The following is a 25,358-nucleotide window of genomic DNA, read 5'->3' as shown; positions in this document are numbered from 1 at the left end:
ACTGTAGGATGCCTAGTTCTCCTCATATGCTCTAAAGGCTGTTCTCATGGCTTCCAAACCCATCCCCTCTCCCTCCTCACCAGGTATCCTGCACTCAGGTCAGTGCTGTGAACCAGGTGTAACCCATCTCCAGCATACACAGCCGCACAGGCACAGCACCCCAGCACGTGTAACCTGTCTCCCACACAGCTCTGCAGGTACAGCAGCCTGGTCTAGTTGAAGGTGTGTCTGCCCATGGGAAAGCTGTTGCAACTAGATGATATTCAAGGTCCTTTTCCAATCCAAAACATTCTATGATTTTATGAGTAAATGTGACAATAATTTAACAAGATATGATGTAATCAAGGTATTAGCAAGGTATACTTAATTGTTTACTGCATAGAGGGCAGGGTCAGACAAAACTGTCAGGGAGACCCTCTGCTGAGTCGGGAGGCTCAGAAAGAACCTCCTTATTTCTTAAACTCCTTGAGAGGAATTTAGGTGTGTCTGGATCCAGACTTAGTCCCAGACTTGGCTAGCAGTTTACATCTAAAGGATTATGTGCACAGTCAATCCTGTATCTCACTTAGCTAAGATTTCAAGGTTTTGTGTGCAATTTAGCATTTAGTGAGAATTCACTAGCAAAGTATCTCTCAGCCTCAAGAAGTTAACCCTAAGAGGCATCACTAGTCAAGTGGAGATCCTGGGGTACAGCCTACTGCCATGCAAGAGACAGTAACAGGCCCTGGGCTGTCCACTGTTTAGAGTAAGATGATTGACTTACAGTCATATTTGCACACAGGCAGTGTTTTGGGTTTTCTTGTGTGGAACTGGTCCTAAGCTTTTGAGCAAGACTTACGGCCCTTAACTATTGTGATCTTATCTGTCTTCTCAGAGTCAGTCCTCCTGACCACCACTGGTGGCTGGCTATTGCCTGAGCAGAAGTGGGAGGGGAGAGCACACTGTCCCCTAGGCACTAAGCAGAAGAAGATAGAATAGACCCTTCAGTCTGACCACAGTGTCAGCATTGCCCCACTCAATGATTGCTGTTGGTCCTTGGCTGTGAGATCTGCAGAACCCTATGTGTGTCTGCTGGTTAACATGTTTAGCACCTGTTTGGCACCTACTCTGCTTTCTAATTAAGATTTCTTTATGTTGAAGGGTACTCTGACTTGTATGTACATAAGATGTTCCAGAATTGATCCTCAGCTGCACAGCTTGTTTCAGGCCAGTGGGTTATCTCCATTTAAAACTATACTGTAGCCTACCTGTTGCTAGCTTGCAGCTACTACCCTCTTCTGTCGCTCATAATAAGATTTGAAATACGTTTTGTCATGTTTTAAAAACTTAATAAGGCCTGCCTTAGAACCAGTTTTGATCACTTACTGACACATAGATAGTATGTGCCAGTTTTCAATCCATCAGTTAATGGGTTTTGGTAAGATAAATTGCACTGTAGGTAGCAAACCTATTGTTCAGATCCCTGCTTTCTGAAGTGTGGACCAATCTTTAATAAGGCTTGGGTCACTCTTTTGGAACTGTGCCCATCTACCTGGTCTCATTGACTTAAGCTCAAAAGCAGCACTGAATGTGGAATATCATCCCAATGAGTATGTGCCCAGCCTGCAAATGCAGCGTGCTCACAGGCCTGCTGTAGTGGAACTGAAAGCATTTGGTGTGTGTTGTTTTACTGCTTAAGTTTCCCAGAAGTATCTGGTATCTTTTATGAACACAAGATAGTTTAAGGAATATTTAATCTTCAGGAAAGCTTCACAGTTGTGCAGGATAATTCCTCTTTTTTTTTCATTTTCTTGTAGTTCCCTATGATACAAGTATGTTGTTTCTCAGGTATTCAAATAGCATTTATTATCAAAGTGACAGCTTCTTTTTGGAAGGACATGCAGTTTTTAATAATTTTGTGATAAATCAAATAGCTTGGCTGTGTGGCTAGTGATTAACAGCAGTCATTCCCATTCAATATCAAACCCATAGTTGTTTCAAAGAAATAATAATATTTCACATGTGTAATTTTTTCAGTTTGGTATATTTCCTGGATTTGTATTCAATCCTGCTAGCTGTCTTAGGCTGTTATGGAAACCCTTCTTTCTTATTTAAATAGACATGTTTGGAATTAGACCTTGGGTCAAGAAAGAAAAATAAAGTTTAAATGCAGTTGCACTTCAGAGAGGGAAATTAATCCTCAGGAAAGGAAAATTTCTTCTTTGTTTCTGTGGAAGGAACATTTCAAATAGGTTTTAATATATCTTTCCTTTCCCTCTGTCTCTAGAACTTCAGAAAGCTAAATCAAGGAAGAAGCTTCTTTTGCATTTTGGCTTTGCTTCTGTGAAAACACAAATTGTTTTCCATTTTGTTTTGAATATAATTTAGATCTAAATAAAATTTACCTGTTCAGTCAGAGATATATCCTTTAGCAAAGGACTTGTGTAAAAATTACTTTGTATAACTGTTTAGTTATAATAATGGTACTAATCTGTTTGACATTTTTTATGTCAGAGAAGGTAATAAGCTCTCCATTGTTTTCTCTTTTTTGCTTTAGGTGTAATGTAGCAGCAGTAGTTTAAAATTATTGAGAACAGAGAGTTAAAATTGCTCAAATCAAGGACCACAACTGGTACTGCTTACATTTACTCAGACTCTTTGGAGGCCTGTAATACATGTTCTCAGGAAAGGGTACTGGTGTCAGACACAGGCTTCTAGCAAATTAATGCTTGGGATCCATTTAATATGCACAAACAGGTAAGATGAAAATGTGCTAAGAGGAAGAGCTTAGTTACCTGACTTCAGGTGCTAAGAAAGTCAAGTTACTATGCACTGAGTCTAGAAGGCAGCCACATTCCTTTCTTGGTGGCTGTCAGCTTGTCTCCTTGTACCTGTGTGTGCATGTAACCTCCATATATGGTCAGCAGTGGGTCAGTTACTGTAGTGCTGGACCTGGTGAGGTGAATTTGAGGTTAACCTTATTATAAGTCTAGCTGCTGAAAGATTTTGTTGTTCTTTTGGGGAATTAGGGTAGAGAATGAATTCCTAAATGAGTTCACTTTCATCCCCACTGCCTATACTCTTCCTTCTTGTCTCACTACCCCTATTAAAGCCACTCTACAGAGAATTTATCACAAGGTGCCTTAGGAACAAAGAGCATGTCTGAAATAAGAACCATAGGTTCATTAATACAAGAGATTTCTTCTTATTTCTCTGCCCATTTGGGTAGGGGTGGTACTCGCTAAGGTCAGGCAGGGAGAGCCCCTCTAGGCTGTTCCTGGAGATCTAATGTGTTCATAGATGGCCTTGTTGCTGTAAGATGAGTGGTACAATGGCATTTGAGTTTCCTGGTGCCATACATTCTTTGCCTTCATATGCTGCTGTCAGATGTCTAGGAACACCAGAGGACTATTCCTTTTGATATGCTGACACTAAACCCAAGGACCAGAGGAACATTAGATAGATAGTAGAAGAGTGTTTCTTATGGCCTTTCATAATTTTCACTAAAAAGAGTGTTGAAATCCTGACTAGTGAGTGGTGTGTGCTTATGCATATTGAGTGTGGATGAGAGACCAAGGCAACAAAGCTTTTTGTTTGGGTTTTTGTAATATCTACAAGTGTAAAAGAAAAGACTATTTCTCCTTTTCTCGTATCTGGGAAAATATTGGATGTGACAATGTCATGTAGATGAATTATGAATGCCACAACTGGCAGAATGAAGAACTGATTGTGTTAAATACATTGCTAATTAGACTGTGAAAGAAGAAAGGAGTTTAACAAAGTGCTAAAGCATTTATCTAAAGAAGCTGATTTGCAGTAAATACCAATTAAATAAAATTTTAGAAGGTACATAAAATAGCAGAGTTCAAATGTATATCGCAAGGAGGAGAGTTTTCTGCGGGAATAGTCCACATTTGTCTGGAGACAGTCTCTGGCTACTTACTCTGAAACTTTGGTGCTGTTGCAGCTGAAGGCACATCAGGCCAGGTGGATGATGGATCTGTGTCCCCTTGACTTTTCTAGTTTCCATTCTGGATTTTACTTGTTGCTTTCTCAGAATCATTGTACATTAAATGTAGCCTTTATTGGAAAAGGAGAAAGGAAGAATTTTCTGAGCCATCAGTGATAGTTATCTATTTTAAATCCATCTGGACTGGTGAGTCAAGTCCCTTGGGCAAGAAGCAGGATGCCAGCCACAAAATTCAGAGCTAAGGAGACCTTGCCAAGTAATGACCTTGACAGTTAGGAGCTGTTTATTTATAATTTGGAAATGATAAATAGCTAGAGATGGCCTTCCTGCAACCTCTGAGATCTCCTGGGAACAGCTCTCCTCAGAGGGAAGCAGGTGCTTTCCACTCAGAGCTCCAAGCCATTAGCAACAGGCTTTCAATGGGGAGCACCTTGTAGCTGGTCATAACTTTTTCAAACTTATGTTCTTGTGAACTGTGATGGTTGTTTGTCAGTCCTTATCTATGTGATGTGAATATTTTTGATGTCCTCTGATTTCAAAACTGAGTACTCAGCGCCAACTGTTTGCTTTTCATGTGCTCACCAGGAGGTGAGTTTTAAATAGAGAAGAGGATATTAAAAAAAACCAAAAAAGTGGCACTGGACTCTTTCTGAAGGGTATGTATGAAGGCTATATTTATAGTGTGCTTGCATTCCTTCTACAATTGGTTTGTATTGTTTATATTTGATGTGTTGTGGTTGATTTTTAGTAATATATTGGAACTTACTCCCTTTAAATAAACTTTTCACTATGCAACCAAGGACTTTGTCTTCTTTCTAAGGCTAGTGAATATCTTGATATAAAAAATTCAACTGCAGACCTTCCAACAAAACAAGAATATAGTTAGTTTTAGGAGCAAAGAAAGATGCAAATACACAAAATACACTTCATGATGTGCAGGAGATTCTGATGCAAATGGATAGGAAAATTCTCTGTTGTCAGCTCATGATAATGGTTCCAGCCACAAAATCTTTTGTGTGTTAAAATGACTTGCTGGAATATTTTTATGAGATTGTACTGAATGCTTGAGGAATTGGAGAGGAACAAGCAAGTAGCCAAGCTCATATAATGGACATAGGCAGAGTTTGAATACTTTACCCTCCAGTTCTTCATACTGCTACTTGTCACCTCTATTTGCAGAGATCCCCTAGATCCTTTGTAACTTCAGCTTTCAATCTGGAGGATTTAAAAACATCTCTTCAGTTATCAGATACTCATTAAATTGTCTGGAGAAAAGTGCCCTTCACAGCTCCTCCCAGCTGCTTTGCCCATCAGCTTTATCATACTACAAAGGCTCTACTTACATGTCCTGAAAGAGAAGCACTTGCTGGCCAAAATGAGGAATGATGCCTGTAGTAGGAATCATCTTTTCTCACCTATCTTATTTTAAGTTTGGTAGGACAAGTGCTGCCGAGTTTCAATTCTCTGTTCTAGTCTGATGTTCCCTTGGAGCACTTTTATAAATTAATTGATGGGCAGGAGCAATCATAAACCAAGCTGATCCAAAGAATAGATGATTCTGCCAAGCTAAAGATGTTTCATTGCAATTTAAGACCACCAAAGAGAAACAGTGCTACAGCTACTTTATTTGCATTGCGCTCAAGATAAATCCTTGTGCTTGGTTCAGACCTAGGGCCAAGTGGAAAACTAAGAAAAACTGTGGGGATGCAGGGAAGTGAGGCAAAATTTCACATTAGTTCTTTCCATCCACCTCCACTCTGCCACTCTCTTTCCCCCATCTGTAACTTTGGTGGATGGGCTGCAGCAGAAACACTCTGATCATGAGTTACTCTGTGAAGGTCTTGCAGCAGGCTTTGTTGCCTGTGCCAGGGAAGTGGCTCTTCCCTGTTTCAGGTGAATAGGGAGAATATTGTACTTTGGCTGCTGAAGTCCTGTCACTGCTTTTAGTAGTGTTTGATTATCTGTCAGTTTTCAAGCAAGGCAGAAACCCTGGCCAGAGCCAGCACGGTGGCTATCTCCAGCCACACGGACCATATCCCACAGCATCAATGTGATGGATGGCGAAAATGGTGTTTATTGCAGGGGAATTTAACATTTTATAACCTAGGGTCACTGTGTTACTCCCATCTGCTTACATCATCGTTAGGTGCTATTGGCTAATTACAAGAGACTTTACTATCCTAACAGAGAGGGGTGGGTTACTTGCTTTCCGTTACATCCCGAATTCTTCTGCACGCAAGGCCTTAAACTACAACAATTATCAACAGCAGTTTAAAGTTTAGCAGAGCTACTCATTGTTATACAGGTGGTATCAGTTACCCAGTGGAGCCTCTGTAATAACACACATATACACACATGTAATTACTGTTTAAGGAGTATCTGCCACCATCCTGCCTTCAATATGAGCCCTGACTGCAGAGTAAGAGAAGCAAGGTTCACACCTACTCTTTTTCATGAAGGCTACAAGAAATGTTTATGCTGATTTAGGAATTGGCAAACAAATTATCTCTCTCTGGAAAACGTCATGTGGCTTGGGCTCAAGAAATGGTGAACGTCTGGGTCACAAGTCCTTTGAGGAGTGGCTGAGGGAGCTGGGGTTGTTTAGGCTGGAGAAAAGGAAGCTCAGGGGAGACCTTATCACTCTCTATGACTGCTTGAAAGGAGGCTGTTGCCAGGTGGGAATTCGCCTCATCTCCCAGGCAGCCAGTGACAGGACAAGAAGGCATACTCTCAAGCTATGCATTAGAAGGAATTTCTTCACAGAAAGGGTGATTATATACTGGAATGGACTGCATGGGGAGGTGGTGGATTCAGCATCCCTGGAGGTGTTTAAGGAAGGACTGGATGTGTAGTGCCCATGTCTAGCTGATACGGTGGAGTTCAGTTATTGGCTGCTCTCGATGATCTCAGAGGTCTTTTCCAACTAAATTAATTCTGTGATTTTGTAGAGGCTGATTTGGTACGAAGGTACGGCTGGTCCCAGCTTCGGAAGGCCTCAGCAGCCAGCCCTACTCCCCCCTACCTCCTCCCGGCTTGGCACTGCTGCCGCCGGCACTGTCGCTAATGGGGCTGGCCGCGCTGAGGGCAGGGCGGGTCCCGCGGGCCGCTCCGCAGCTGTGGGGCCGGGCCGGGGGATGCCGGGGCCGCTCCGCAGCTGTGGGGCCGGGCCGGGGGATGCCGGGGCCGCTCCGCAGCTGTGGGGCCGGGCCGGGGGATGCCGGGGCCGCTCCGCAGCTGTGGGGCCGGGCCGGGGGATGCCGGGGCCGCCCACCTGCGCCGCGGGGCTTTAATGTCGGCGCTGGCGGTGCCGCCGTGCTCCTCACCATGCTGCACTCCCGCCGCCGGGGTTGGCCGGGGCCTGCGGGCAGCGCCCGGCAGGGCAGCCTCACCTTCTACGTGCTCTGGGCTCTGCGGGAGCCGCCGCGGCGGCTCGGCAGGTGCGGCCCGGCCTCGGCCTCGCGCGAACGCGGCCGGTCCCTGTCGGGGCTGAGCTCTCCGCGGCCTGGGGCACCTGCACGCCACGCCTTGGCCCCTCTGGAAATGCCGCTGTCCGAGCGGCTGCGCTGCTCCTGCTGCTCCTGGTGGTTCTCCCTTCCCACCGGTTATTTCCTTCCCGGCATCCTTGCACGGTTTCATCTTTAAATGACACAAGCCCTCTCCTTTCACCCTTCCCTGGCATAAACGTGTTTTCAGGAGTCGTCATATATTTTTCCACCTTATTTTACTCCTTGATTACTATCTCTTCGTTTTTTTTCCCTCCTCTTGCAGCCAGTCCAGCCAGATGGGTTTCCAGGCTTGGCTGCCACTGCCATTGCCAAAGCAGCTGGTGGTGTTCGGGCTGGGAGACTGGAGCTGTTACTCTCCGGACACGAGCATCGCAGTGGATGTGCTGGTGTCCCCAGATGTCGCACCACAGCGGGTCGGCACGCTGGAGCCCACCCGCAGGTTACAGCAGGAGCTGCCAGGGTGTCAGGAGGGGCATCTTGGAAAAGCTTTTTGATCTCTGGTGCTGCCTGATCTGCTGCTGTTCTACAAAAGCTGCTTGGGCCCATTGGTCCTCCACCATGGTGTTTCCCTCTAGCGATGATTCTTTTTGGCTGCTTTCGGGGTTAGATCTCTTTTGGCTTTGGGCTGTTATCATCTAGTATGGGAGCAGGAATTTTGTCCTGGTCAGTGTCACTTGTGGGCTGAAAAGCTGTGGTCCCTTGTGCAGGTCTCTGGTGTGGGAAGATGACTGGAGAACAGATATTTTCATGGCCTCATTGAAAGAGATGGACAAAGGCAACCCTGTGAGGCTTGTCCTGACTGTCAGTGGACAGGTAAAATAATTGACTCTCCTCTTTTCCTGTCTAGGGTCCCAAATGTTGTTACTTCTCAGGCCCAGAACCTCTTCTCTCTTTTCCTTCTATGCTACTCTGAGCTGACAAACATGAATCTGTTAATGCACGTCTGTGATTAGCCTGAAACCTCTGTGATGTTCCAGGCCTGTCCTCTGAACACAGTTTTGCCAGAACACCCTGTGTGTTGCAGGAGATGGGCAGCAGACAGCTGTTCACTTTCAGTTCCACTCTCTCCTGAACTTTGGTACTTAAATAGTTGTACCTTGAGCTGAAGCCAATGGATTTAGGATCTTGCTAAAAAAAAAGCATCCGGCTTTCCTTTTTCTAGTTTGTTTTGTTGGTGTAGGGGATGAAAGGCAGTTTATTCCATTGCAGGGAATCTGTCCCTCACCAAGACATGCTTTTGCTCATCCTTTGTGTGGATGGAGGCTAGCACACTTATGGCCTTTTATTCTGACGCTGTTTCTGCTGCAGCTGCTCCGAGGTGTCTCCAGCAGTACACCTGCCCGTTCTTTTCTTGTACCAGAGACCACCCAGTCACCAGTACTCCCAGCAGATGATAGGCCACTTGGTCAGGACCTGGAGGATCCTACTGGGGTACGTGTATTTTGGAGTCATCTTCTTGTTATTTCACTTTTTTCTTAGTATCTTCTTCCTCACCAGTAGCCATTCAGTTGACGTCTAGCTGAAACATTTGCTGCCATTTTTTCAGTGGAGATATGGCTAAGCAAATTCTGGAGCCAAAGTTTCTGTTGTGCTGAAGCAAGATATATTCTCCATTGAAATGCTTTTTTAAATGTTGGATATACTAGTTCTTGGTGGGATGGTCAACAAACTCCCTTCATTCCTGGTACAGATAGCCTTTTTGCACTTCCACGTTCTAGCTGTGCCCAGCAGCTAGCAGTCTGAATGCTGCCTACATCACACAGCAGCAGATAGATGCATTGCACTGCATCTGTTTGGCAGCTGATACTAATGGCATGTTGGCTCTTAAAACTCAATGGGATGATGAGCTGAACAACAGTTACCACATCTCTGACCAAGTAAGATGCAATTCACAGTAGCCTCAGGTGTCTTTCTTCAGGGCTGATTTGACTGGGGCTTATGTCACAGGTTAAGAGTCAGAGCTCAGAGGTGCCTGCCAGAGCATCCAGGCCTGTGAAGAACATCCAACCACCACTGAGGACTGTGGTGGTACCCTGTGCCCTGAAGTCACCAGCTGGAAAGGTGGAACCCAGTGAGGCCTGGAGGAAGAGTCCTAACCAAGAACCACCAAGAGTCCACTCCAAAAAGCCCAGAAAAGTTTTATTTGAACCCACAGCATCTGAGAAAGATCTTGATGAAGAAGGTAACTCTGGTAGCTTCCAGCTTTATTTTACAGGTCTTGTCTGAATGATCTGTCAATGCTGCTGGGCTGCACTTTCTCAGTCTTTTTCTCTATATACCTCCAAGGCATGATGGGCTTGTATGCTTGGCTTTGAAATACTAAGAATGGTCTTTATTCCTGGGTCAGCTGCTTGATGAGTTTTTGCCTGCTGGGAAAAGGCCAGAAATGGAACATGGGATATTCTTAGTGTCACCACTTTTTACTGTGACATAATGCCTATCTTTTCATCCAAGTAAAAGTGTTTTCTAAATTAAGAATATTGTTAACCTTGTTTTAGAAAAGAATAAATTGAGGCACAAGAAAATTACCTACTGTGATGTTCTGTAAGCTGCATTACTCTGTTTGTACCCCTACTAACAGCATACCACTTGGTCCATAGAAGACATTGGTTATTATTACAGTATAAAAAATATGAAAAGGAATATATGTATATATATATGTGTGTATATATATATATATATATATAATAATTGTACTGACTTTTGAGTACTAAGAAGGTAACTGCCAAGGGATTTGGAAACAAAGCCTTAGGCTTCTGGAGTGGGAATTCTAAGTCAGCTCCAGAGTGTGACCAAGTTTATGTGTAAAAGTTTGTCAGTAACTTAGTGGTCCCCATAAGAAATTACTTACTGGGACTTGGCTTGCTTGTCATAAAGGCAAATACTGCTCCATCATAAAGATTTTTCTGCTGCAGGCAGTGTGAGCAGGGAAACGAACTTCCATCAGAGGAGTAAAATGCAATGGCAACAGCATTTGGCAGTCAGAGGAAGTATGCCCTGCTCCTACTATCTTCTGCATTTCTTCTGATGAGACTTAGTTTATGATTCTTGGTCTTGCACCTTGTTTGTTGCAGTGAGGTAGCTTTGTGCTGCAGGTTGGAGAAAGGTCAAAGGGCTCTTGTACAGTGGAGCTGATCACTTTCCACAGTATGTCTGCTGGCTGCTTTATGAGGCCATCTCTGTGTTCCCTCTGCAGATCTGGCAGTGAAGGAGTTGCAAGGTGAGGATTTGGTTCCTAGATCCTGGTTTGTCTTTTCAGTCATTCAGTGGTGGTATTCCTTCCCTTCAACATCGGAAACCTCTCATGCTTCATCCTGTATCTCCCCAGTGAACAAGAACAAGTAGGTTGTGTGTATATACTGTTCCTTTTCATGCAATTGCCATCAGTGCTTCCAGTACTGTCAGGCTCTCAAATATGTTTCTTTAGCCCCTCTGAATCTCAGGCATACCTCTGCGTACATAGCTCTTTGAGGAAAAAAGGTAAGATATGAAATAGACTTTGACTAAAAAGTATTTTTTTTTAGCTTGCTCAGCCAACTGCAGGGGCTTGGGAGGGGAAGGGAGGAGGAACAGAGCAGTACAAGGAATACCTCTGGAAGCAGCTCCAGGCTTCTGATTGTTCTATCTTAGGTACTGACAAACTGTCCCTGGGTAGCCCTCCCTCATGAGGAGTAGTATGGGGCAGGTAGCACAACTGGGATATCACTTTTGGAGATGGGCTAGTAAATAGGGGACATCCAAGCATGTCTGAAATGGCAGCTTGGATGCATCCAGCTACTGCTTGCTCCTGAGTTCTAAGTACAGCAATTATTCCCCCAAGCCAACTGAAAATATTGCTCAGGGAGGTATGTCTTTTTCCCCTGCAGAGGGAAGGGACATGGGGCCCTTGCCTTACCATTTCCCCCCTCTGAGCATTCAGGTGGCTTGTTCTCCCCAGCAGGGAAGGGAGCTGAGGGTGTCTTGTCTGACTGCTCACAGGCCTGTGCTCTTCCCTCCCCAGGCAGTCCCAGCCCTCGATGGTGCCATGCCATGTGCCTCAGTGACCGGGGGACAGCTGTTCTCATTGGTGGAGAAGGTGTCAATCAACAGTCCTGCAGGGATGCTTTCTGGAAGCTGGAAACTGGTGGGTACTATAGGGTTGTCAAAAACAATGGGGACAGTGGGACTTGAAGATGGCTCATGGAGATGGGAGGGGATACTTGGGCATCTCTGTGCAGATGGAGGGGACAGCAAAGGCATCATACCTGGCATGTCTTGAGGCTGAGCTGACAGCATAAAGTACCTTGTGAGGCTCTGGGATTGTACTTGAGAGCCCTATAGGAGCTAAGGTACAAGTTCTGGAAAGAGATGGAATTTTAAGGGGTAAAAGCAACAGTGGAGTTTGCAGTCTGTGTGTTGACTGGTGGGGAAGTGTGAGATACAATTCCAGTGCCTTGTGTCTTTCTACGTCTCACTGGTCTTCTCTTTCACCTTGCTATTCCCCATCATTCCTTACAGAAACAATTCTGTATGAGTCCCCTCTAGCCCTGAATCAAAGGAGAGGAGGAGACAAAGGGAGCAAGGTTTTGCATAAAAAATTTATGGCATATTCTTTAAATTCTAGAGAAATCAAGAGTATTTTTGAATTCCCACACCATGTGTCTGCTGTTGCTCCCACAGACAGTGATTTATGGCTTCCAGTGGGTTTCCAGCTACAGAATGCCATGCCATCATGCTTGCATGGTCACACAGCTACTTATGACCCTGACACCAAGCGTATCTACATCTTTGGGGGCATAAGGGAGGACAAAGACTACAGCAGCATGTACATTCTGGACACAGTCACCTGGAAATGGCTCCTTGTGGCTGTGAGTACTGCATCTCTTCCAAGACAAAAGTGCAGGAGGGGTGGCAGGTTCTGTCTGAATGTGGCAGTCATTGTGCCCATTTCCTTAGTCCAGTGGTCTTTGGTCCACTGTTGCTGTAGCTTGTCTGAGATGTATAGTTGGGTTTGACAGGTATTAGGAGTCTGTGTTGAAAAGCCACATGCTGAACAGAAACTAGGTACTGTGCCTACAAGGAATGAAGCAATGTGAAAAAATGGTTGCTGCAGAGGGCTGTGCCTGACCAAGCTCACGGGTGGGATGTACTCTACAAGCAGTGGAAGGAAGTGGCCTCTCATTTTATATGGTGCCATTGAGAGCTGCACCAGATGCTGAGGTTAAGAGACAGTCTTTTCAAATCAGGAACTGCCCTGAGCACAGCAGAATTCTGAGCCTTGTCAGCATGGGATTGTCTCTTTCCTGGTAAAGCATAAAGTAGCTTTTACAGGGTAAGCCTGGATGAGATTTTTCTGTTCCCTGACATCTTCTAAGGAAGGTGTGGGAGGCTGATTTCCTTTTCTTATCAGAGCATTCTGGTGGTGTAGAGCATGCCAAGAACATACTGTCTGCCTGCATAGCAAAGATCTGGCTGGGAAGTCAATAAAGTGAAAATTGAGACTTGTCAAACTCACTGCATGATGTGGGCCCCTTTCCTATGGGTCATGGAGCAAATAATGCACTTCTTGTAACAAATATATATTGAACTTTTTCTAGGCGAAAGGGAGGATACCAGTGCTCACCTACCACAGCGCAACTATCTACCACAAGGAGCTCTTTGTTTTTGGAGGAACTTTCCCTAGAAAGGCATCACTGGCAGTTGCACCCTGCAGCAATGTGCTCTATGTCTTTAATCCAGAGCATGAGATTTGGTATCAGCCCATTTCAGAAGGGGAGAAACCTCTACCTAGGCTTGGGTGAGAGTGCTCTAATTCCAGCTACCAAAAAATAGTGCAGAAAACCTCTGCTTACATTCCTTCCCACACCAGTGTGATTTTTGAAGTATTAGGCGATTATTTTCCACCGTGTACTCCTTAAGACAGGGCTGTGTTTAGAGCAATGGGATTCTCAGTACCTCCTGTTGTGAATCCTGATGGGATTCTGTCCGAGGTGTAGACTGAAGCTATGGCAGCACAGTAGAAGAGGCCAAGGCTAAAACAGAAGTTTTGGGAACTTGCTGAAGATGTTTTATTCATTTGCTTGCTCTCTGCCCAGGCATTCAGCTACTCTATTGAAAAACAAGCTGCTGATTTTTGGGGGTCGGAGGACTTCTCTCTACCTTAGTGACATGCACATTCTGGATCTGGGTAAGAAAGTCTGTGCCATGTGTCTGCCTTGGGAAGGTCTGTTCCAAGACAGGGAGTGAGGTGTGCTCAATGGGAAAACAGCAGTAACATTATACAAATTCCAGACTAGACAATGGAGATGAAAAACTATGGCTTAAAAAAAAGCCCTTTCTGGGGCAATAAGGGAGGGGTTGAGGAAAAAACAATGGCTTTTTTTGAAAGAAGTTGGGTAATAAAGAAGACAGGTTGTTGATGTGGCAGTTTTTGTCTAGTTATGAGGCTGAGGTTTTTTGACATTTCACCTGCCTTTTCTTGGTCTGTCAGGTTTCATGGAGTACACACCAGTCCCCCTGCTGGCAGGACAGCCTTCTGCACGTTGGTAAGATTCTGTTGCAGACCCAGGAGCTGTCTTCTTCTGTCACTTCTCTTTGAAACCAGATTTAAACAGTGCTTGTGATCAGACCCAGCTGCATATCTCTGTTCCACTAGTGAAAATACGTGGATCTTCTCTCTGCTGTGGGCCCAGGAATTCCTGTGCTGTCCTTGATGGTGCCAGTATGGTGTTGGGGGATATTACTTAGCCTCCCTGGAAATCTGTCTTTCAGGTTAGGCTGTCTTCTGCCCTGTGCTAGTAAATTGTATGGCCTGCTGTTTGGTCTTCACAGTGTGTGGAGAGGTAGTGTGCCACGCAGAGGAATAAACTCCTGTACTAGGACTATGCTGTTCTTAAAGGGACAGAATTGCTCACTGTAACAATGATCTAAATCAATGCAGAGCCCAGCTAGCCTGCTATCTCACCCCACAGAGCAAAGCATAGGAGTTTTGATAGCTCCTTCTGAGAAATAAGTTCCTCTTCAGGCCTGATTGTGGCCTGACCTGCAGAGGCAAACTTCTCTTTTAGGGTTATTCTGAAAATCAGGGCAGAGAGAAGCAGAAATCAATTTTCTTCCTGCAGCTTAAAGCCCCCATCCTTGCCCATTGCTGAGGCCATCCAAGCAGGTTTTGTTGTAGTCACCTTTTGACTTTGCTTTATTCACAGTTTTCATGCAGCTCTGGCTGTGTCGGACCAGAAGGTTCTGATCAGTGGAGGCTGCAATGCCAGAGGAGCCTTCCATGATGCCTTTGTCTTCCACCTAGGTGAGTGACTCTCCTGCAAAGAATACATTTGATAGCTGAACATGACTCTGGGGCTGCAGTGGTGTTTTTGAACACCTAGTCTAGTCCATTTGTGTCATCCCTTTGCAGCAGGAATGGGCTTGTCAGTATTGATATCCCCTTTCCATTTCAGATACTCTTTCATGGAGCACAGTGATCCACCACGACCTCTGCTCTGTTCCCCGAGCTGGCCACACATTGCTTGACATGACTCCTGCCCACTTAATGGATATGGACAAGGAGAAGAAAGAGGAGCAGAACCTGCACAAGGTGTTGGTCTTTGGGGGCTCCAACTGTGCTGGGACCTTTTATAACAGCACAGTCAAGATCCAGCTGGACCTAGGATAATGCATGATTCTCAGAATGAGCCTGAACAGCAAGTCTCTTCACCAGCCTAAATACAGATATGGATGGCAATAAATGAGTCCAAGCAACATGGCAGTCCAGGTGAATGCCACCTTGGTACAAGTGATTGTGGGTTTATAAAGTCTGAAGGCCATGGGTATTGTTCTCCTAGGGTACCTGACATACAGTATCTGGGTTCAGGTGCCAAAACATTCAGTGGGATCTGAGCTGAGCCTGCACAAGCACACAGACACAAGGTTATGGGTTCCCTTTTTGCCCTACAGATTTTTAGCTGGAATTCCCAGGGCACTTTCAGCTTTGAAGGTGACTTAGGTGTTTGGTTTCATTTGAGTATTTACTGCTGCTATTTGTCCTCAGAGTAATAGGTACAGGTATGATTCTGGTTTGGAGGGAATCTTGGGTGGGATTCCCTTGGGCAACAGTCTGCAGCTGAAGGCTAGGAAAACACCTAGAGTGGTATCTGAGGAAGGGAAAAAGAAGAGAATGATTTTCAGTGTAGGGGAGAGAGTTGGTTGTGCCTTGCTGTCACAATCACCTAGCTTTTCTCTAGGCAGACCTTTTATAAATTCTGTGCTCTGGTTATTGCAAGGGGTCACAGAGTTGCTGACTTGGCTCTTTCAAGACTCCAAGAAGGGTTAAGCTATCTTCCATCAGAGACTAGATCTTATTGTTTATATCCATGGAACTGATGACTATGCTGTGCCTCTGAGTTGGGTCGAAGGATAAGCACACTGTGTATGCTGATTCCCTGATGCTCTTTCTGTAGATGGTAGAAAGAAGTAGCCCCTGTGGGGAATACAGAATTGGCTCAATGCCTCACACTTGTCTGTGGCCACGTTCCCCAACCCAAAGCCATACAGAGGGAACTTCTGATTATAATGGATACTTCTGCTTTAATCTGCTTCATGGAGATAGACTGCATAGAAAAAATAAGTAGCTGCAAGTCACAGCTCCTGTAAGCCATCTACACTGTTTCCAGGTCTTCTGTCTTTCCCACCCAGATGAAAGAGAAACAATAGTACTAGGGATTCCTACTGGCACTGAAGTCCTACTCAAATTGGAGGTGTTATCTTCTTTATCATGCCAGCTTTCTAGATTTAATGAGTAGAAAGGCTTCAAGCTCGCAGCTCTGCAGGAGTATCTGGCTGCCGGGAAGGGTGGCTTATTTTGAAGGCCTCTAACTCCAAGAGAGCTTTATTTATTCTGGTTATTGTGGGATATGGAGCCATGTCCACTTTGAATCTGTAAAAGGAAAAGAATTTGTGAAGTACTATGAGCTGGAGAGCCAGTGCAGGAGTGAGCAGAAGTACAGAGTGGTGTGATAGGCCTGCCTAGTATGGGAGAATCTCACAGGCATTTGCACTAACAGAAAAAGTTGATCCTTGTAAGTTTAAAAACAAATTCTAGAGAGATTAATCAGTGCCTGGAGAGATTGTAAAGGCTTCATCTCTAGAGGTACTCAAAACCAGCTGGATGCAATCCTGTGCCACTTCCTGTAGCAGGGAAATTAGACTGGGTGACCTCCAGAATTCCCTTTCAACCCAAATCATTCTGTGATTGTGTGATCTTCACCAGATTTTTACGTAATGTGCAGTAAAAGGTAAGAAGACACCGCTTTTCCTGGAATCATACAGCCACTATATGTATGAGTTTAAGGCTAGAAACAAATAGTGTGATTAATCTTTTCCTCCTGGGTGCAGTGTGAGAATAGAGCAAACAGGGACAGAGAATATGGAGTTGTGGGCAACCTCAGCTTTTCTAAGGTCATAGATCAGGTTTACCCAGGGGCCTCTAAGATGAGACCACAACTCCTTAGTTCCAAAAGAGACAGTATTTATGAAATAGGAAAATTCATGGAGAGAAGAAACATGCAGGAGGTACACTTTATAAGAGGCAAAAGGAGCAGCAGAAGGTAAGATCTGACAGCCTAGCAGAAGTATGTGTGTTGAAGAATATCTCAAGCTTAGCCTTAATTACCTTTCAGCATTGGCAACTTGAGGCACTAAACACAGATCAGCCATGGAAACCTGTAAATATAGCAGAGAAAAGGGGTTAGAGTAACTCAGAGCCTGTTCCCTCATACTTCCCAGTGGTGGCAGGATTTGGGACCAAGACAGAAATTATTTTATCAGCCAGTACAGAGGAGTTGTCATGATGATCTAATTCTTTAATTCAGCATTAATAATACATCAACAGTACAAGAAAAAGAACTTCATTGCAGTCACTAGTAAAAGCCATCAGCTTTTAGGGAACTTTACATTTACCAGCTGATCATTATGACCTCAAGGACACTGTGCTTCTATGGCAACTGCCTCTGAGCAAACAGGTCTGCTGGCAAGCTGCAGATGGAGGTGATGGAGGGAGGGGGTGTTTGCATGGCTAGGGAAAGTTAAGTAAATTTTGCTTGTTTGCACTGCAGGAGTATCAAGCAGGTCCTGCCAATGTCAAGACTTGATATGTGATAGGGCCTCTGTACACAGGCTCAGAGATTTGCAATCTGAAAGACTCAAGGACAGTGCTGCTGGCTGCCTATCTGCACAGACAGAGGCAGCTGCCCCCACTCTGCTCCCCAGGTTACAAAGCCTTGGGTACCACTCAGAGCACATGTTATTCTCCAGCATTAGATCTTGTAAGTAGCCTTCACCTCCCGAGGGCTCCATAAGGCTGCTACTAGACAGTCCCCTGCATCCCAGCATAATGCAGGAGCTTTCTTTTTTCCCTAAGGCTTTTATAGGAAAGATCTTTTACCTCTTTTACCTTTTATTAGCAGAACTAATAAATGGAAAATGCCTGAGCTACCTCTAGTTTGGTAAGGGCCAGAACAGCTTTTACATGAGCTCTGTGAAATCTGTCCATATTAAAATGGATGATCAGAGCAGAAAAATACAAGTTGGTTAAAGGTTCCATAGAACAGAGCTGAGAACTGAACCCATGTTTTTTGAGCCAGGCTTTGCCCCTATGACAGGACATGCTGAAGTCCAAATCCCATAAAGATGAAATATCTTTTTCCATATCCTCGAGTACCAGCCAGATCACACAGCTACACAGTACACAGCTACACAGTACACAGCTGCAGAATCTGGCCATCAGCAGGTTGTAGGCAGGGACAAGTAAACACCTGCATAACTCTCTGCTAGTCAGTAATGGCCTAAGGAGGATCCTCGCAGCTGGTTTTTGTTATGGTGAAGGGACTGCATGTAATTCTAGGCACTGGATGGGGTTGTGCTCTTGTCTCCTTTACTCATTTTCTTTCCTATTTTAGGGGAAGATTCTGGGGTTTTCAGTTCTGCGATAGCACATCGGACTCTCTCAGATACTTACTTCATCCCCCACACAGTAGCGTCCAGCAGTCTGCTGCAGAATCTGCTCCAGTGCTGTCAAGAGAGGTGGTACACTGGAGTGAGGCATTGGAAAGTCAACGGAAAGGGACACCAAACCACTTTCTAGACTGGGAATTGTGTACAAGGGCATATTAACCCTGAGCAGAGTATGAAAAAGGAGCATTTTGGGACAGAAACTAGAAGGAATAGATATCTTACTATAGTTACGGTAGTCTTTAGGGTCCTTCAGCTTTTTTGGACCAGGGTGAATTCAGCTGCTTCAGACTGCACTAGAAATACTATAAGGGTAATGTAGAAATATGTGATTGTGGAGAGGAAAAATGCAAAAGTTCAGTCAATTTGTGTCTGTCAGAAGTGAAGATGGGCCTGTCATTGCAGCACATGGGGAAAGGGTTTTGAGGGAACCAAATGCACTTTATTTCTCTCAAAGAGGCAAATAAATACCCTGCTACTTGCAAGACTCTGTGGAAGTTTGCCATTAGATGTCTGATTACAAAAGCATATCTATCTATCTATGTAGAACTTTAGAAGTGCTGTGAGCCCTTGTGCTTCAGAATGAATCAGCTGCTATAGTGTGCAAGATGGCACCAGGCTTCCACTCCTCCAGGTGCAACAGTGGAAGTGTTCTGTGTACATCTTTCCTCTCAGATCCTGGGGATCTACCAGTCCTGGAGAAGAGACTGGGCAAGAAGAGCACTATCTCTGCCAGTACACCAGCCTAGGAATGTCTGTAGTTCTACTTGAAAAGGCAAGTAGAATGCCAGTGGTGCAGTATTTTGTAATGTCAGCCAAAATACTGATCATTTTGGATGTGGGATGTACCTTGAAAGCCAGAGGTGATACAGTTCTGAGCCCATTCCATTTTTTTCTCCCCCATTTGTTTCAGGACACTCAGGTTCTGTGAAGGCAAAGCAATTGCTAGGTTAGATGGCTACTGTTGGCCACTGCTTACTCACTGTGTCATCCAGTGGAGGAGAGGGGAGATGAGGAGTTGCCAAGGCTGAACCCCTGGCCTGAGTTCTGTTGGTTGGGTTAGCCCGGACCTCACCTGCACTGAATCATGCACCCTGCTGTATCTTTCTCCTGGTACTACCCTTCTGTAACATTTGCCAGGGTATCCCTTTACCTCTTCCCTTTGGGCTACTCCATTCTCTTCATCCCAAAATTTCCTAGACTCTGCAGTGAAACCATATGGATTCAGCTCTTTCTAGAAAGAACCCTGGGATGCTATAGGATTTTCTGTGTTGGAAATACTGTATTGTTGCCATTGGCATGATCAGGCAGAGGTTAAGCAGATTTCATCTGCTAGCACACCAATCTGAAGTTCTGCCACACAGTTGGCTGGTAACAATTTAAGGAGACTGAGACTTTCAAAGGCAGAAATCCTTTCTGATTCTCTCATTTGCATGGATCTGACAAGGCAGTACCTGGAGTGGTTGAATGCCAGAGACAATGTGATCAGCAATCATTCTGACTTGGGCTCTCTTCTTTGGATCTTGGGGCAGGAGCCTGGGGTTAGGACGTGTCTCTTCTAGGTAATTAATTATAGCTAGCTGTAATGAACAAAGAGATAATGAGAGGTTATTGGAAAGCCAAGGAAAACTTCACATCCCGAACACCTGGGAAAGGGAAGCTGATCCAAGAGAATATGGCAGCTTGTTACCAATCCAAGGAACAGAATAACCCCTCTGACATCTGCCTGTGACCATTTGGTCCAGCTATAATTTCAGGCAAATCATGAAACAGCCATTGAAGTCAGACTACAAACTGCTTAGTGAAAGGTGGAGTTATGAACCAAAGCAGAACTGAACTTAAATCCTTGGCAGTAGTTTCCCATCAGGGACTATTTGCTATTTCTGTTTCCAAGTGGGATCATAAATGCCATCTCTTTTTCCAATGTATAGGTGAGAGCTCTGGGGAAAAATATAGGACAAAGCCATCCCATCTAGACTGGGCAGCAGGCTGGAGTGAAAGGTTAACTGATATGGATGTAGCTGATAACTCACTGACTGAGAAAGGATGATTCCATCAATTTTCAAGGCTGGGACTTGCTGCATTGGATTCAGTGCCTTGAATTCATCAGAAAACTGTGGAAACAAAACTGAGTTTACTCTACAGCAATAAGAAAGTCTTCCTCCTTGTTTTCTTCTCCCAGGACCCAGTTACCAAATTTTTCCCTACCTCTTTTTTTTCTCTAATACTAATCTTTGCAGTAAATTATACTGTACTTATTAGTCTTACAGCTAAGCTCTCACTGGGGCTCAGGGATCACTGCAACCAGGGCCAGACTGCCTTATCTCTTGATAAAGCACCACTGCAATGCCCAGAATGGGTGGTACTGCATTGGTGCCACCATTACTGTCTCAGTTGTCCAACTCTGCCTGAGCCCATACCAGCCCACTGAGCCAGTGGTACTATGAGGTGCACAACTCCCTCCTATAGACCCCCAAGTAAGATCTCAGTGAAGACCTCTTTTGGCAACCCACCTCTTCCTTTTGCAGGCCTTTTGCAGCCCCCTGCAATATCATTTAGCATCTTTTGGACATCCTCCTATCCCCACCTCCATGCATTTTCTGGTGCTAATTGAATGAGGTTGAGTCTGTTTAAAGTGTGGAGCAGCTTCTCTGAAGTCTGTGCTCCAGACATATTCAGTTGTATCATGGTAAGCAAAAGATCTTCAGCCTTATGGATTCAGTCACAAATGTTTGAGAGAGGAGAAGGCCTCTAGTCTCCTGCAGTCATATTCTCCTCCTGTCTCACATGCCAGGGAATACTGGCTGAAAGCAACTATTAATTACACAGATGTGGTGAGGAATTTAGTAATTTTGTCTGTGAACTTTCTAGTGCTTATCCCAAGTCTCCTAATGATCCCCAAGTTCAGTACCCCTGGAGAGAGCTGTGGTATTTTTATCCTTACCTGCTGTCCTCCATCCTTAATGAGGTTCACTGGTACCTGGTCATACGAAATTCCTTTCAGAGCCAGTGCTAGGGAGAGCAGAGTGTATAGCTTCAGATAGCTACATTGGGACCAGTTTCATTGGTAGAGGGCTCAGGGAAATGTTAGCATCTACATTTGAAAAAATACCCCATCCCTCAAGGAGGGTAGCCTGAGTCTACTTAGAAGACAGAGCTCTGGCAAATGAAGGCCCAAAGCACTAAAGATAGTCCTGGCAAAACCACTGTGTTTTTCAAAATAAGCTTTGTAACTCTTTGCAGCACAGCCCTTCCTGATTTGGCTTATAGAGGGCAGGGGACCATGTGCTCACCTGTAAAAACTTTCTGTCTCAGTACAAGTAGGGATCATTCCCAGCCCTGTTTAGCTCTTAAGACCTGGGCAGACCAGAGTCTGAGGCAGTGTCATGAAGCCCTCTTATCTGTTCCTCTCTATTCCACCTGTTCCAGGTAAGCAGCAGTCTTCCCCTCCTTCCCTGTGGGGAGACACCTCACTGTTCCAGACTCATGTTTGCTGACATCTCTGTTAATAAGTGATTGATTAATTGGGTTAGGGAAGGGGAGAATACTGCAATACTGAGACAAAAAAGAGATAAACACTGAATCTTACCGGTTCGCACTCTCCAAGAACAGGAACTTCGGAAATAGCTGTAAAGTATCGGCTGAGAAGAGAAAGATAAAAGGGTTATATGCTGGGAGCACCAGAGAATGTATGTAAAGAGGAGAATACAGGAACAGAAGGCATTTCAGCAACTGTTACGACAGGGGAGAGAGAGCAATGTTTGGAGGAGAGAAGGCTTCTTTCTTAAAGTAACTCTTCCTGATTTGGGCATATGGGTACTATCACTGTCTCTCATAATAGCCTTTTCATCATCCAGTTGCACCTGATGTTTCCAGCAATGTACAAATTATTCCCTATTAAGCTTCCCTCTTTGTCACTATCCAATATTGCTAACTTCTATCCCATGTTAAATTTCTGAAACAATTTCTGTATTGATTGTGCCATTGAAGCACCTGCACTGGGTATTTGCATGGCACGAAATAGCTTTTCCAGCCATGCAGGGGAAAAAGACAGACCTCTTTCCAAATAAGAAGAGCTTCTGCTGTTCGAACTGAAAGCCATGAAGGCAGACAATTCATCTCTACCTGAACTGTAACACTTAAGGCAGCCTTCCCAGATGCTTCCACCCTGTCCAAACTCTCACCTTTTCAGATGCCATGATGCAGTTGTCTCCACAAAAAAACTCTGTGTTTTCCCTTTTAACTCAGCTGGAATGGGGGAAGGCTTCTCTCCTAAAACCAATGAGGAAAGGACTATGCCCCCTAATCTGTGCTCAGGGCACAAAACCCAGCCAATCCTGAGTCACCACAGTCACCCTCTCCCAGCCCTGATATCAAAACCATTAACCAGATTTAAGCTTGGAAGCACATTTAGGAACTGTTCTTATTTCTGTAGTTTTTCATCCAGAACCAAGATACCTTTAGAGCCTCCCATGCTGACACCAGTTGCCAATGCAGGAATCTAACCCTGGAGAACAAATAAAAGAAACCAAATCTGTTTGCAGAATTTGTTTCACTAGGGAATGACTGCTAGCTCTGGGAATGGGCTGCCTTTGCAGGGAGATTCCTTAGTGCGCTCCTGTAGCCCACCTCCCACCAGTACTGGCCAGTACAGAGGGTTTTCTACGTTGCAGATATGAGAGAAGCTGCTACTCTGCTCTCAGACCGACTCTATGTAAAATAAAAGTTGCTTTTTTTTTGTGTCACAATCTTTTCTTTCTACACAGGAAACTGGTAGCCATGTATGTCTCTAAATAAACCTGTAATCACGTCTCTCCTTCCTTACACAGATCCAATGGCATGACATGGATCTCTCTGTGTCTCTACCCTCCAAAAATGCATAAAACTTTTCCCAGAGACTGGCAGAAAGACAAAAGAAAGCAGGGATATGCTCAGTTATAGTCTGTCAACAGAAAGCCAGAGACACATATGATCCATGTGCTTCAGTCCTCTTTGTAAACTTCATGCTTCTCCTTCAGTTTTGGTTGGCTCAAATATCTTCAAATAAGGTATGTCTTTGACTAAATTACTCAGATTTATAAGTGAGGAGGAAAGTGATGGCAGTAGTTGTAGCATGTTAGTGGACAAAGCATTCACTGATTTTCTTAAATTCTCTTCTTCTGGGATCAGGGCATTAGAAATATCAGCTATGTTAATTTTTCAAATGTTTAGCCTACTGAGTTTCAGGGAAAGGAACAGAACTATGGCTTCAAAAGATAAACAGAGCATTTATGAGATAGTAATTTTAATGGCTTTTCCTGAGGACCTTGCTAATGATTTTTTTTGGCTCAGAAATCCATGTCCTTTACCACATCTATTTTGGACTCTGGCCTCTCAGCCAGCAGACATTTCTCCTGATTCTCTCTGCAGTTCTTTTTTGGTTTTACAGCCTATGCTATCATTTGGAATAAACTGTGCTAGGCTAATTGCCTTGCTCTGTAATTTCAAGGCCCTGGGGGATTTCACCAAAAAGAACATGGAAACCAACTCATCATTCAGCTGGGAACTATCTCCAGAGGTTGGGGCATGGAGTGGTCTCTTGAGTTCATGCTGTTTTGCTCCTAGCAGCAGGGCAGATCACAGGCAAAAATAATCAGCCAGGACTAGAGACAGCATAAATGTTTTGTCCTCAGTGGACAGAACTCAGAGTGACACTGGGTCTTCCTCAGAGGAAATGCTGAGCATGGTCCAGGGAAGTCTCAGGAAAGAATTTCCTGCATTTACTACCCTGTGGGATAAAATCCCTAAAACCTGCAGTTTAGACTGGTTGGAGCTGGATGGTAACAGGAGGACGGAATTTGCTTATTGTCTTCTGAGAGTTCTGGTTTGGTTCTGCTTTCATTTCTGGCAATCAGTGTGGAAAATGTGGGCTTAAATACCAGTCCAGAGTAAAAATTTGGGAAACGCGCTTCCCTGTTGTGAAAGACAGAAGAAACACCCCAAACTTAGTGTGTTGACCTCTTAGGATTCCTGTCTTCTTCAGTACGGTCTACTCTGGCTACCTCTTTCCAGGCGATATGTGGGATGCACTTGGGAAGGCCGAATCTCTCACCTTTCCTGAGAGCCACCAAGCCCAGCAGCCTGCACACAGACACTGGCATGGGGGACACCTCGGTGCCTGACAGCCACTGCTTGTACTCTGCTGGCTTCAAATGTAAAGCTGAAAGAACAGATTTACTCCTAAATTCTTAGTATCTCTTCAATAGGACTTGCACACGAATAAAATATGGTAAGTAAGTATCACCGCTAAAAGCATTAACACACTAGAGCATTTTATTTAGCAGGGGGTTAAATGCCTTGTTTTCCACTGCGACAGAGACACGGCTGCAGGCCGGGGCAGCGGGGGCGCGGTCGCCCCGGGAACCGCCAGCCCGGCCTTCCCGGGGTGCCGAGGCACCAGAACCCACAGCCGGCGGACAGGGCCGGACCGAGCGAGGCCGGCGCAGGCCGAAGGCGGAGAGCCGCCGCCCCAAGCGCCGCTCCCTCCGGCTCTGGCGCCGCCATCGCCCCCCGCTCCCCTCCCGCCCCGCGGGGAGAGCGCGGAGCCAGCGTCGCGTACCTTGGCGGCGGCAGCGCTCATTGCCGTCCCGGCCTCCGCTCAGGGCTCGGCGGCTGCCCGGCACCGCGTCCCCGGGACTGCATCCCCCGGCGTGCCCCGCGCCGCGCCCGCGCTCCGTGCCCAGGATGCGCCGCGCCCGGCGCGGAGCAGCGCGCGGCGGGTGCCCGCGGATGCCTCCGCGCCAGCGGGAGCCCCGCCGGGGGCCGGGGGGGCCGGCGCGTCCCGCCGCCCCGCCCGCCGCCACCCGCCCGGCCGCGCTGGCCCTCGTCACCCTGCTCAGCTTCGCCTCCCGCTTCCACCGCCTGCGGGAGCCGCCGCACGTATG

General features: G+C 45.4%; 4 protein-coding genes and 1 long non-coding RNA gene across 25 annotated transcripts in view; 3 read left to right on the top strand and 2 right to left on the bottom strand.

Moving 5' to 3' along the window:
- TMED8 (transmembrane p24 trafficking protein family member 8) overlaps positions 1-4,748 on the top strand; it is a 15,005-nt gene extending 10,257 nt beyond the window's left edge. The window contains exon 7 of the mRNA XM_086893491.1: positions 2,537-4,748. The gene's annotated coding sequence lies outside the window, so the exon portion shown is untranslated. The remainder of the gene's footprint in view (positions 1-2,536) is intronic.
- LOC111929950 (uncharacterized) overlaps positions 1-7,541 on the bottom strand; it is a 12,024-nt gene extending 4,483 nt beyond the window's left edge. Inside the window, exons 1-3 of one of the 2 annotated variants that reach the window (XR_015288169.1) lie at positions 7,339-7,541; positions 5,087-5,164; positions 3,923-4,059 (exon numbers count right to left, since the gene is read on the bottom strand). This is a non-coding gene — a long non-coding RNA (uncharacterized LOC111929950). Of the gene's footprint in view, positions 1-3,922; positions 4,060-5,086; positions 5,165-5,292; positions 7,012-7,338 lie in introns of those variants that run through there. The other variant, XR_015288170.1, reaches the window with a different exon arrangement.
- On the top strand, positions 6,750-15,189 carry LOC111929945 (kelch domain-containing protein 2-like). 6 transcript variants are annotated; one of them, XM_023927768.2, is made up of 14 exons: positions 6,866-6,916; positions 7,718-7,894; positions 8,163-8,268; positions 8,764-8,886; positions 9,403-9,637; positions 10,652-10,796; positions 10,883-10,935; positions 11,456-11,578; positions 12,115-12,302; positions 13,032-13,231; positions 13,530-13,621; positions 13,925-13,979; positions 14,640-14,737; positions 14,889-15,189. In XM_023927768.2, exons 2-14 carry the CDS (start codon positions 7,731-7,733, stop codon positions 15,101-15,103), a joined length of 1,797 nt encoding a protein of 598 aa, XP_023783536.1. In that variant the 5' UTR covers positions 6,866-6,916; positions 7,718-7,730; the 3' UTR covers positions 15,104-15,189. The 6 variants fall into 6 exon arrangements, with proteins under 6 accessions (XP_086749610.1, XP_023783536.1, XP_086749608.1 ...); XM_086893482.1 differs by having other exon boundaries at positions 6,880-6,916; positions 7,718-8,057; XM_086893481.1 differs by lacking the exon at positions 6,866-6,916 and adding an exon at positions 7,193-7,386.
- On the bottom strand, positions 12,014-25,174 carry GSTZ1 (glutathione S-transferase zeta 1). Of its 6 annotated transcripts, none has more exons than XM_086893494.1 (11): positions 25,034-25,112; positions 24,527-24,634; positions 22,620-22,707; positions 22,025-22,076; positions 21,380-21,447; positions 20,469-20,549; positions 19,890-20,015; positions 19,285-19,360; positions 18,443-18,495; positions 17,099-17,148; positions 12,014-16,363 (listed from the first exon to the last, which is right to left on the bottom strand). In XM_086893494.1, exons 3-11 carry the CDS (start codon positions 22,632-22,634, stop codon positions 16,237-16,239), a joined length of 648 nt encoding a protein of 215 aa, XP_086749620.1. In that variant the 5' UTR covers positions 22,635-22,707; positions 24,527-24,634; positions 25,034-25,112; the 3' UTR covers positions 12,014-16,236. The 6 variants fall into 6 exon arrangements, with proteins under 6 accessions (XP_086749620.1, XP_086749619.1, XP_086749621.1 ...); XM_086893493.1 differs by lacking the exon at positions 25,034-25,112 and adding an exon at positions 22,894-22,942 and having other exon boundaries at positions 24,527-24,616; XM_086893495.1 differs by lacking the exon at positions 22,620-22,707 and having other exon boundaries at positions 25,034-25,063.
- POMT2 (protein O-mannosyltransferase 2) overlaps positions 23,265-25,358 on the top strand; it is a 38,398-nt gene continuing 36,304 nt past the window's right edge. For 7 of the 10 annotated variants that reach the window (XR_015288152.1, XR_015288151.1, XR_015288160.1 and 4 more), the window contains exon 1: positions 25,144-25,358. Coding sequence is in view for 3 of the 10 variants with exons in the window: in XM_086893469.1 (XP_086749595.1) it covers positions 25,159-25,358 (200 nt within the window). In the remaining 7 variants the exon portion in view is untranslated. Of the gene's footprint in view, positions 23,484-23,967; positions 24,704-25,143 lie in introns of those variants that run through there. The other 3 variants (XM_086893475.1, XM_023927765.2, XM_023927764.2) reach the window with 3 other exon arrangements.

This window comes from Cyanistes caeruleus, chromosome 6 (genome assembly GCF_971803275.1).
Source record: "Cyanistes caeruleus chromosome 6, bCyaCae1.hap1.1, whole genome shotgun sequence".
In the NCBI taxonomy this organism is placed as follows: Eukaryota; Metazoa; Chordata; class Aves; order Passeriformes; family Paridae; genus Cyanistes; species Cyanistes caeruleus.
The sequence above is the reverse complement of the archived record's forward strand: the minus strand, read 5'-3'. Positions and strand labels throughout refer to the sequence as shown.

Coding starts and splice junctions, on each gene's coding strand:
- LOC111929945 (XM_086893480.1), top strand. CDS start 7,164: ATGCCGGGGCCGCTCCGCAGCTGTGGGGCCGGGCCGGGGGATGCCGGG. Junction 13,232..13,529: donor AAACCTCTACCTAGGCTTGG/GTGAGAGTGCTC, acceptor CTCTCTGCCCAG/GCATTCAGCTACTCTATTGA. Junction 14,738..14,888: donor TGCCTTTGTCTTCCACCTAG/GTGAGTGACTCT, acceptor TTTCCATTTCAG/ATACTCTTTCATGGAGCACA.
- GSTZ1 (XM_086893492.1), bottom strand. CDS start 25,054: ATGAGCGCTGCCGCCGCCAAG. Junction 20,550..21,379: donor TTAAGGATGGAGGACAGCAG/GTAAGGATAAAA, acceptor TTGTTTCCACAG/TTTTCTGATGAATTCAAGGC. Junction 18,496..19,284: donor TATCACCTCTGGCTTTCAAG/GTACATCCCACA, acceptor CTCTCTTGACAG/CACTGGAGCAGATTCTGCAG.